Source organism: Piliocolobus tephrosceles, chromosome 4 (assembly GCF_002776525.5).
Source record: "Piliocolobus tephrosceles isolate RC106 chromosome 4, ASM277652v3, whole genome shotgun sequence".
Lineage (NCBI taxonomy): Eukaryota > Metazoa > Chordata > Mammalia > Primates > Cercopithecidae > Piliocolobus > Piliocolobus tephrosceles.
This window is the reverse complement of record NC_045437.1, coordinates 76080826-76091948: the sequence shown is the minus strand read 5'-3', so window position 1 is coordinate 76091948 and position 11123 is coordinate 76080826. Positions and strand designations below refer to the sequence as shown.

The 11123-nt window shown below is 41.4% G+C and overlaps 1 protein-coding gene across 1 annotated transcript; it reads right to left on the bottom strand.

The window, feature by feature from the left end:
* Nucleotides 1-9426: 9426 nt before the first annotated feature.
* On the bottom strand, nt 9427-10478 carry LOC111528251 (histone H3.3). The gene has a single exon (XM_023194953.2). It carries the CDS (start codon nt 10363-10365, stop codon nt 9955-9957), a length of 411 nt encoding a protein of 136 aa, XP_023050721.2. The 5' UTR covers nt 10366-10478; the 3' UTR covers nt 9427-9954.
* Nucleotides 10479-11123: the final 645 nt, after the last annotated feature.

Below are 11123 nucleotides of genomic sequence, written 5' to 3'. Positions count from 1 at the left end.
TGGTTAATAGACCTGTGTGTAATTAATTGGCTCCTGAGTCGTGCCTTTTATCATTTCTTTCCTAAAACATTTATTAAGCACCTACTTTGCTACAGGCCCCATTTTAGAATACAAGCTATAGAGAAGCTCGCAGTTCATTGCAGAACACAGTTACTTTGCAGTGCACAAGTTATATGACAAAGGAGAACACTAGGACAGGGCAGTCCAGAGGGAAGAGAGCTTGGGAAGTCTTTCCCAGAGGAGGTGACATCTGCCTGAGGCTTGGTGGAGGAGCAGGAGCTGGCTAGTTGAAGAAGAGGTAAAAGAGAATTGCAGACAGTGTGCTGTGCAAAGGCTCAGAAGAGTGACGAAAATATTGGGACATATGGAAAGTTAGAATGGATCAGTACAGCTGAAGCATAGGATGTTAGGGAAGGACATGGCAAAAGATGGAGATGCTCTAGCCAAAGGTGAGAGCAGGAAGAACTTTGTAAGTCATTTTAAAGATTCCGTTTCATGCTGAAGGTAATGGAGAAATATTGAGGATTTTTTTTTTGCAAAGAAATGATGTAATCAGAAATATATTTTATCTACAAAAATTAAAAATTATAAAAAATAGGCTGGACACAGTGGCTCACGCCCGTAATTGCAGCACTTTGGGAGGCTGAGGTGGACGATCACTTGAGGTCAGGAGTTCGAGACCAGCCTGGCCAACATGGTGAAACCCCATCTCTACTGAAAATACAAAAATTAGCAGGGCGTGGTGGTGGGCCTCTGTAATCTCAGCTACTCTGGAGACTGAAGCAGGAGGATCGCTTGAACCCGGGAGGCAGAGGTTGCAGTGAGCCAAGATCATGCCACCTCACTCCAGCCTGGGCGGCAGAGTGAGACTCCATCTAAAAAAAAAAATTATAAAAAATAATATGTTTTATAAGTCAGGCAGCTATGTAAATCACAATCCCTGTTGAGAGGCTGTGTTATGGCAGTAGCGGTGGGAATGGATTCAGAGAGTCTATAGGCGGTAGAACCAGTAGGACTTCTTGACTAATTTAGGTGGCAAGGAAAAGAGGAATGTAGGATGCTTCTAGATCTCGTGGACAACCAGATGAATAATCTCATTTCCCCAGAGAGTGAATTCAGGAGGGCAGAAACTCAGTTTTGTGAATTCTGTTTTGCATTTTACATGCCTATCGAATATCCAAGTGGAACTGTGGGTCTAGATGGAGCTTGAGAGATAACTATGAGCTGGAGATAAATATTTGGGAGTTGTCACTTTATGTAGTGGTAACTGAGGGCATAAGAAATGGAGAGAATGCAGGGTGAAAATGTCACCTTGGGCCAGATGCAGGACAAGAGCTTGTGAAAGGAATGGCCAAGAGGGATGGGCGGACAACCAGAAGAGTGGGAGCTCACGGGAGCTTGAGTGGAGTTTCAGAAAGCCAGATTTCACACAGAAACATCAACAAGTCAACTTTGTGTCTCGAGGTGATGGTATTTAAACTGTGTTCTGTTGAGATCCTTCATTAATATTTGGTTTTGAAATACATTTTAACATGAGTTAAAAACTAACAAACTCAAATATGGTGTTTCTAACATTTTAAAACTTTGAAATCCAGCAAACATCAGTGCCAGGTTAACTGTTTTTTTTGTGCAGATGCCAGAATAAGGCCATCTCTGGTAAATTGAAGAGCTTCCTGGTATTTCAAGGTGAGCTGTTAAAAGAACTGGTACCATTTCTTAGTGTGAATCAGGGCTTTCTCAATGCTCTGTCACTGAAACAAAATATAGAAATAGGGTCTACATAAGATAACTTCTGTCTTCTGTACACCTAGTCTCAAATGTTTGTTTATGAAAGTGATTTATATTGAATGACTTACTGCTTACGTGTGACATCCCATTCCTTCTGTTAATATATGGGGCTTTGATGTTGTCATTTTTAAGGGATGGGGAGGTGTTGTAGCCAAGAAGAAGTTAACCAACACCACTTTCTTTCTGTGGCTTATTTGCCTCTCTTCAAGTTTTAGAGGCTTGTGTGTATTGTGTTTCTTTTTACATGTATTGTTTTGATACTGAATACATCACAAGGACCACGTAACTTTGTATTTGCATTGCTATAGAAAGTTTAGAGACTTAATATTTCTGTTATCTTAAATGGTCCTGACTCTTTTTTTCATATTGACTCATAAACATAACTGCATACAAATTATCTCTGATAGAAATGCTCTCAAATTACACTCTGTATTTGGTTTTAGACAACTGTATGGTATTTGATTTTTATTTCCAGTTTAAATTACAATTAAAATGAGTTTGAATTTCTTGAGTAGACATGACTTACACTACTTGGTCAACAAATTGAGCATGTTTGACGGTCCAGGAAGAAAAAAGAAATGATCAGTACTCAACATTGGCTCCAAATAACCCAGAAAATTTGCAGATCACTTGCAAATTTTCTAATATTATATTTTTCTACTTAGTGAGTAATAGTGGTCTCCTGTAGCAGAGCCTTTATTTTATAATTACAATCTGTGCATTAAAATCTCAGAGTTATACATAATAGTATAAAGCATAGAACTACATAGTCTATGGTGCATGGCCAACTACTCCGTCTCACAACAGTTTTCCTACACTTTCATGACCTCAGTGTTAAATTGTTATCCCCATTTTATAGATGGGGAGTCTGAGGTTCAGCAAGATAAAGTGATCGGCCAAATAAGAGGCAGAACCAGGAATAAAACAGGTCCTCTGCCTCCTCTGTGCCTTTCTCCATCATGCTGAACTGACCTGTGGGTATTTTTTAAGAAGGCAGGTACAAGAGTTTATCAGTTTTCAGTATTTATCAATCTGTCACTTAATGAGAAGGATTGAATGGTTTTCCATTTCACAATAGTGTTATGTCTTCGAATTTCACCCTACCTTTTTTTTTTAGGAGAAACAAGTTTAATTTTAATTATGTAAGTGGTTCATGTATACTTTTTTTTTGTAACAGTTTTTAATAACACAGGTAAAGCAAAAGTCATCCTTGACCTCTCAGTTCTATCCCTAAAAACTGTTACTATAAGCTCTTTAATGTCTGTCCTTTCAGCATTTTACATGCATTTGTATACAATATGTATGTACTTATAGAAACATGTAGTTTTGGAGGGCAAAGAGTCATAAATTTTATCATATGATATGTTTTATTCCACAATTTGCTTTTTTAAACTTAATCTTATTAGACGATCTGTCCAATACGTACAGATCAACCTTATTCCTCCTAACTCCTTCAGAGTATTATTTCATTTTATAGCTATATATGATTTATTTAAACATTTCAATATTTTTTCTTTTCATTTTCATGCACCCACTTCTTCCTCACCTTGAGGCTACTTGTTAAATGTTAGCAATATTCAGGAATAATTAGTACCCAGTCACCAAATGTCTTGCAGTGCTTCTAATGTCTTCTCTCACTGGGGAGAATGAACTGCAGATGAACAAATATTCCGGAAAACTAAAACTCAAAAATAAGTTTTACTAGCTTTGATGAAAATCTTTCCAAACTATACTCAAACAATATCTAGCAACATACTTTGGACGTAATAATTGCACAATAAATGTGTTAAATGACTGTACATGTTTACTGCCTTAGGAAAGAGAAGACACCACATGTAATTTTTTTTTCTCTCTCTCTCTTTTTTTTTTTGAGATGGAATCTCGCTCTGTTGTCCAAGCTGGAGTGCAGTGGTGAAATCTCAGCTCACTGCAACCTCTGCCTCCTAGGTTCAAAGGATTCTCTTGCCTCAGCCTCCCGAGTAGCTGGGATTACAGGTGCGCACCGCCATACCCAGCTTATTTTTGTATATTTAGTAGAGACGGGGTTTCACCATGTTGGCCAGGCTGGTCTTGAACTCCTGACCTCAAGTGATCCACCCACCTTGGCCTCCCAAAGTGCTGGGATTACAGGCGCAAGCCACCACACCCAGCCACCACATGTAAATTTTAACCTTTGCTCAGTGACTTGATCTTTCAACTATTGTATGGTGTCACCATCTGGAGATGCTTGGGGATCACCAAGTTTAAAACCCAAAGTGCTGTGCTTTGTAGCCTTCAAAGTGGGAAAGTAAAAGGTAGGATTAAAAAGGAAAGAAGGAATAGGGAAATGTTTGAACCCCAGTATATCCAGACATTTCTCTCTCTTAGGTCAAGAGCCTTTTGTCTCCCGATTGGTGGCTTTGCTTCTGAAAGCATCCTCTGCCAGTTGGCTATTCAGTCAAACATCTTGTGAATACCTACAATGTCACTAGGTACAATGCCAGGCACTGGAATGCAAAGATGGGAAGACACAGTCCTATCCTCAAGAAGCTTATAATCTAATGAGGGAAGCATACATGTTGACCAAGAAACAATCAGACATCAATGCTGTTATGAAAGGAATATACACAGGAGAGAATTAGCCACTATCACTGAGAAGGTAACATTGGAACTAAGTGTGAAAGATGAATAGATGTTCACTTTGAAGATTGGAGTGATGGAGGAAAGCAAGCCACACATTTGAATTCACAGTCCTGACATACTGTCTGGCTGAGCTTGGGGAATCAGAGAAAACACGTCGTACAGAGTCCAGACCGTGGACTTCGTTTCATGTCCTCAGCACTTCTGACTTTTCCCAAAGGCAGTGGAAAGCCACTGAAGCCTTTGAGGAGGAGACATAGCATGACTGGATGCACATTTTAGAGACAGTAGAACATTCTGGCTACAGTATCAAGAATGGCCTAAAGAAAGCTTATGGGGCCAGGTGTGGTGGCTCACGCATATAATCCCAGCACTTTGGGAGGCCAAGGTGGAAAGATTGCTTGAACCCAGGAGTTCAAGACCAGCCTGGGCAACATTGTGAGACCTCATCTTTATAAAAATTAATAATAGTTTCTTAAAACAAGAAAGCTTATAGAAAACCATATTCAGGAAGATCTTTTTTTTTTTTTTTTGTAGAAATCCAGGTAAGAGACACAGAAAACTGTAAATGATGCAAAAACAGCTGAACTGAATATGAGAGATGTTCAAGAGGTATGTGATGGGATGATATTTTGAAATTTGGATTTCTGCTGCTTTCCTGGCATTTATTGTTCCTTTCAACAAATGTATTCTACTCACTTGGCGCTCAGGTTTGGGTTATTACTGTAGTAATGAAAGGGTCAGTTCTCTACTTTTGAATTTCCCACCTCAAATGAGATTTTTTTTTTAAATGACACCCCCCATGTAGCAAGGAAGGAGAGTGGAAGGAAACGAGAGGGTGGCAAATATCACTATGGAGGGACCCTGAGCACAACCTCCTCTCCCTGGTTGCCCAGTACATCAGCCTTAGATGGGAGCAGGGAGGGTAAAAAAGTGAACCTTCAGACAGGATAGGAGATTGAAGAGCAGAGGACACCCATGCTTCAAGTTCCAGGTGTGACCTACAGAAGAGTATCCTTGGGCCAGGGTGATGCAACAGCCACTGAGTGGAAATGACAACATGGTGTTTTTAAGCTAAGAGGGGCCCCACACATTTCTTGGGGCTCCATTGTGGCATAGGAAGGCATCTGAAATGTTTCCGTGTCCCATTGCTCTAGCAGGTATGACAAAAGAGCTACTGTGTTAGATAATGAGGACACACGTTCACCTGGGTGGATATGGGACCAAAGATAAGATGGACATCTCAGTGGATGCTGGTAGAGAAAGGAGCCAGTGACCAGGGCCAGAGGGAGCCCACTGTCTGAGCAAATGCCAGCATAAATCAGATGGATCAAGAAACAGAACCCCTGGCTGGGCACGGTGGCTCACGCCTGTAATCCCAGCACTTTGGGAGGCTGAAGTGAATGGATCACCTGAGGTCAAGAGTTCAAGACCAGCCTGGCCAACATGGTGAAACCCCATCTCTACTAAAAATACAAAAATTAGCTGGGCATGGTGGCGGGCACCTGTAATCCCAGCTACTACGGAGGCTGAGGCGGGAGAATCACTTGAACCTGGGAGGGGGAGGTTGCAGTGAGCCGAGATCATGCCATTGCACTCCAGCCTGGGTGACAAGAGTGGAACTATGTCTCAAAAAAAAAAAAAAAAAAAAAAAAAAACAAAAAAACAGAACCTGCCACACCCCAGCCCCGAAGTGCTTGAACACTGCCATCACTTAGATGTAACCTGAGGGAGCAGGTGGCAGAGGAGAAACCTTAAATTCTCTGAGTTTATATTGACTTGACAAAAACAATGTTTCTACTGCCAGGTAGAAAAATGAATTTTGGAACAAAATTTAGAAGAACAAAATTATATTCTTTGCATTCCCTAATTATGACCTGAGAAGATGTTCCCACTACCAATAGACATTGCAGGATGTGATACCACTCTGGAGGACTTTGAAGCTTCTGGATTTGGTTGAAGAAAGATGCTTTGGACATTTTGAATTTGAGTTGCTTCTCCAGAAGTCTTATGTATCTGAAGCATGGGAGAGAGTATAAGCTGGGGAAATAAGTTTGGGGGTGACCAGAAAAGCAGTGGGTAAGGCCATGAGCAAATGAAATCAAATAGAGGATGAAGAGAACAGGAGCCCTAGCAAACCCTGACAGTTAAAGAGTATGCAGGGAAAAGGACTTGGAAAGGACCCTGTAAAGAAAGATCCAACATGACCTGAAGAAGAACTGGTAAGTGATGCCAGATAAACAAAGCATCCAGCCCAAGGATAGTTCAGGGTTGCACAGAAACTCTTTATCATGGTTCTTTTTTTTTTTTTTTTTTCTTTCTTTTTTTGAGACTGGGTCTCGCTGTGTCTCCCAGGCTGGAGTACAATGGCACACTCTCGCCTCACTGCAACCTCTGCCTCTAGGATTCAAGCAATTATCCCTGCCTCAGCCTCCCAAGTAGCTGGGATTACAGGCACTCACCACCACACCCAGCTAATTTTTGTATTTTTTAGTGGAGACGGGTTTTCTCCATGTTGGCTAGGCTGGTCTTAAAACTCCTGACTTCAGGTTATCTGCCCTCCTCGGCCTCCCAAAGTGCTGGGATTACAGGTGTGAGCCACCATGCCCGGCCTTAGGCTTTTCTTATTGATCAGGAAATTATCGGCCTCACATTGGAACTTAAGACAATGTTCTCATTGCCCAGGGATGCCAGGAGGCTGACTGCAGGGGCTAATTTGTGCTAATGCAGTGCAGCCTTACTTGTCATAATGTTACCGCAAGGTAAATTATAGTTCACGTACACACAGAACACTTCTGTGTGCTTTGTCAACATGCTGTTAGGATTTTTTCACTGTATTACCCAATTCCCCTTTTAAGAAAAGATCTCTCTTTCAAATCATTGTCAGACATTAGGACTAGATAAATTTGTCCTTTTTGGCCTATGGGTCTTCTAGGCAGAGGACTACATGAATCCATCATTCCCTCTTCACTCTGGCTCTGGGAAGCTCAAGACCAGATTTTGGGCTTAATTGCTATAGTGTTCCTCAGATAGTTTCTTTAATTCTAGTGTTTTCTTCCTCTTAGCCCTTATTTATTTGTTCCTGCTCCTATTTCTTGATCAGTTTTTTGGTCCTGTTATACTGGTCTGATGGTATCTGTGTTTTCATCAAAAGTGACTTCAGATCTTTGGTGCATTTGGCAAGATGCAGAATAGCTAATTGAAAAAAAAGTCTTAAGTCAGCTGGCTGTGGTGGCTCACACCTGTAATCCCAGCACTTTGGGAGGCCAAGGCAGGAGGATCACTTGAAGCCGGGAGTTCAAGACAAACCTAGGCAACATAATGAAGCCTCATTTCTACAAAAAAGAAACCTAAAAATTAGCCAGGCATGCACCTGTGGTCCCAGCTACTCAAGTGGCCAAGGCCAGAGGATCACTTGAACCTGGGAGGTCAAGGCTGCATTGAGCTATAATGCACCATTACACTCCAGCCTGAGTGACAGAGCAAGACCCTGTCTCAAAAAAACAAACAAAAATAAAACAAAAAAGAGAAAAATACCATAATTGTACAGTTTTTTAAAAAAACTAAGGTTGACCATTGACATATAGCTGATGTCTTCATATATTGGTTATAAAGTTCATTCTGATAAATAATTCAGGGAAGCTTTTTCCCAGCAGTCAATCTATATATCAACAATAGCAAAAGTAACACTTGATTGTTTGATGCTATAGGACATTTAAAGAGCCAGAGTGATAAGGGAATGATGGATTTATGTAGTTCCCATTAGGACTAGATACAAAAAGGACAAATGTATCTAGTCCTAATCTCTCACAATAAGTTGAGACAGAGATCTTTTCTTAAAAGGAGAATTGGGTAATAGAGTGAAAAAATCTTCATAGCACCTTGACAAAACATACAGAAGTGTTATTTGTGTATGCGAATTACAATCTACCTTGCAGTAACATTATGGAGGTGAGTAAGGCTGCATTAAAGGCAACCCAATCCAGTGATAGGAAGCTTTCCTCTCTAGCCTATTATCTATGCTTATCTCTAATGACCGTTCTGGTTAGAGGTGTGGCTACTAATATTGTAAGTCATTAGTATCAATTTTTCCTTCTTCAAATCCAGTTTCAAAGCTCATAACAAGCTGCTTCCTTTGACTGTTGAACTGTCATGAGCAAGCACTTTTGAAGGTTATCAGAATCAAAATGGAGTCAGTTGTGTTAAAAATTAGAAAAAGGGCAGGGCACAGTGGCTTACCCCTGTAACCTCAGCACTTTGGGAGGCTGAGGTGGAAGGATTTCTTGAGGCCAAGGGTTTGAGACTAGCTTTGGCAACATAGAAAGACCCCATATCTACAAAAAAAGTTTAAAAATTAGCCAGGCATGGTAGTACACACCTGTAGTCCCACTTGGGGGACTTGAGGGACTTGGGGTCCTACTTGGGAGGTTGAGGTGGGAGAATCACTTGAGCCCAGGAAGTCGAGGCTGCAGTGAGCTGTGATCACACCATCACACTCCAGCGTTGGTGATGGAGAAAAATTGTGACTCTGTCTCAAAAAAAAATAAAAAATTGGCTGGTCACAGTGGCTCACGCCGGTAATCCCAGCACTTAGGGAGGCCGAGGTGGGTGGATCATTTGACGTTAGGAGTTCAAGATCAGCCTGGCCAACATGGTGAAACCTGCCTCTACTAAAAATACAAAATTAGCCGGGTATGGTGGTGGGTGCCTCTAGTCCCGGCTACTGAGGAGGCTGAGGCAGGAGAATCGCTTGAACCCGGGAGGCGGAGGTTGCAGTGAGCCGAGGTCACACCACTGCACTCCGGCCTGGGCGACAGAGCGAGACTCTATCTCAAAAGAATAAAAAATAAAAAGAGGAAAATAAAACCCTAACAAATAGATCCAGGGAGGGCTATGAAGACAGGGTTCTCACTTGCATGCCTGATAACAAAAGCTATCACAAAAGACTGCAAAACCCACAACCTTGCACAAAGGCCATCACAACCTTACACAAAAAATATTTCTTTTTTTTTTTTTTATAGTTTAATGTATTTTAATAGCAAACTTACAGGAACAGCACAGAAGACAGACAACATTAAAAACATGTACTTGCATGTAGGACAACTCAGTTAGAAAAGTATAGTGAATGGATGGAATCTACTGTATGATAAAAATGCTACAAACACCATTTAGTTGCCGTCAATAAGAAATTTACTTGTTTTAAAAAAATCCAAATGCTGGCATTGTCCAGAAAAATTTAACAGGTTTATTTATAATTATTATAAAGTTGAACCGCTGAAACTTGTTCACTGAAACATTTTAACTTGCATTAATGCTTTACGCCTCTGCATTTATATTAAAAATTCACACACAAATGAAAATGGAAAAACTGCCAATACCTGATTTCTGTCCCCTATTTTTCCACTCGCAATCATATACTTAGGTACCTTTTGACCCCATGGAAAAAAAATATCTAACGTTCAGAACTACCAATAACAGGAAGAAGAGAATTTTTTTTTTTTTTTTTTTTTTTTTTGAGAATGAAATGTTTCCCATCATAGTGGATTCTTAAGCACGTTCTCCACGTATGCGGCGTGCTAGCTGGATGTCTTTTGGCATAATTGTTACACGTTTGGCATGGATAGCACACAGGTTGGTGTCTTCAAAAAGGCCAACCAGATAGGCCTCACTTGCCTCCTGCAAAGCACCGATAGCTGCGCTCTGGAAGCGCAGATCTGTTTTAAAGTCCTGAGCAATTTCTCGCACCAGACGCTGGAAGGGAAGTTTGCGAATCAGAAGTTCAGTGGACTTCTGATAACGTCTAATTTCACGGAGCGCCACAGTACCAGGCCTGTAGCGATGAGGTTTCTTCACCCCTCCAGTAGAGGGCGCACTCTTGCGAGCGGCTTTTGTAGCCAGTTGCTTCCTGGGTGCTTTACCACCGGTCGATTTGCGGGCAGTCTGCTTTGTACGAGCCATGGTACAGAGACCTCCTTACTTACCCCCCCTTCTCCTTCGGCTGGAGCTCGGCGAGCGAAAGGCGGCGCTGGCCTTAGAGAGCGACGGCGGCGCGGCGGCGGCTGCGAACACAATTGAAAAGCACAAAAAATATTTCTATGAGGACATCTGCTCAGCAACTACCTGTCCAACCTCAGTCACCACTATTGTTGATCTTCGTAGTTTAGAATAATCATTTCAAAACAATTACGTAATCTGTAATCCTCCTCATTTTTCCTTTAAAACCTTTTGTCTTCTTTTGCCTCCCTGAATATATACATAGTTTGCTATGGCACTCATATTCCTATTGCAATGCTCTATTCCTGAATAATTTTTTTTTTTTTAAGAGAGCCTCGCTGTTATTTAGGGTGACACAAATAGTATCTGGAAGCAGGACCTGAAGTAGGATCAGTTTTGGACAGAGCTGGCAATTCTTGATACCAGTGTGCAGCACTTACAGGAGCTCTTTGAGCTCTCCACTTTCGCCACTCACCTCTTCTGCCCTGGTGAGTCTTCTCTCAGGCTGAGCCTCCCTCTTTTTGGTAGAGGCTTTAAAAATTTTGGGGGGATCACTTTGGTTATAAGCCTACCTTAGTAAAAGACCTTAAAGGTTGGGCATGGTGGCTCATGCCTGTGTTCCCAGCACTTTAGAAGGCAGGTGGATCCTTGAACTCAGGAGTTCGAAACCATCCTGAGCAACATAGAAAAATCCTATCTCTACAAAAAAGACGAAAATCAGC

What these genes read in the sequence shown, in the direction of transcription:
- LOC111528251 (XM_023194953.2), bottom strand. Translation starts at nt 10,365, where the DNA reads ATGGCTCGTACAAAGCAGACTGCCCGCAAATCGACCGGTGGTAAAGCA.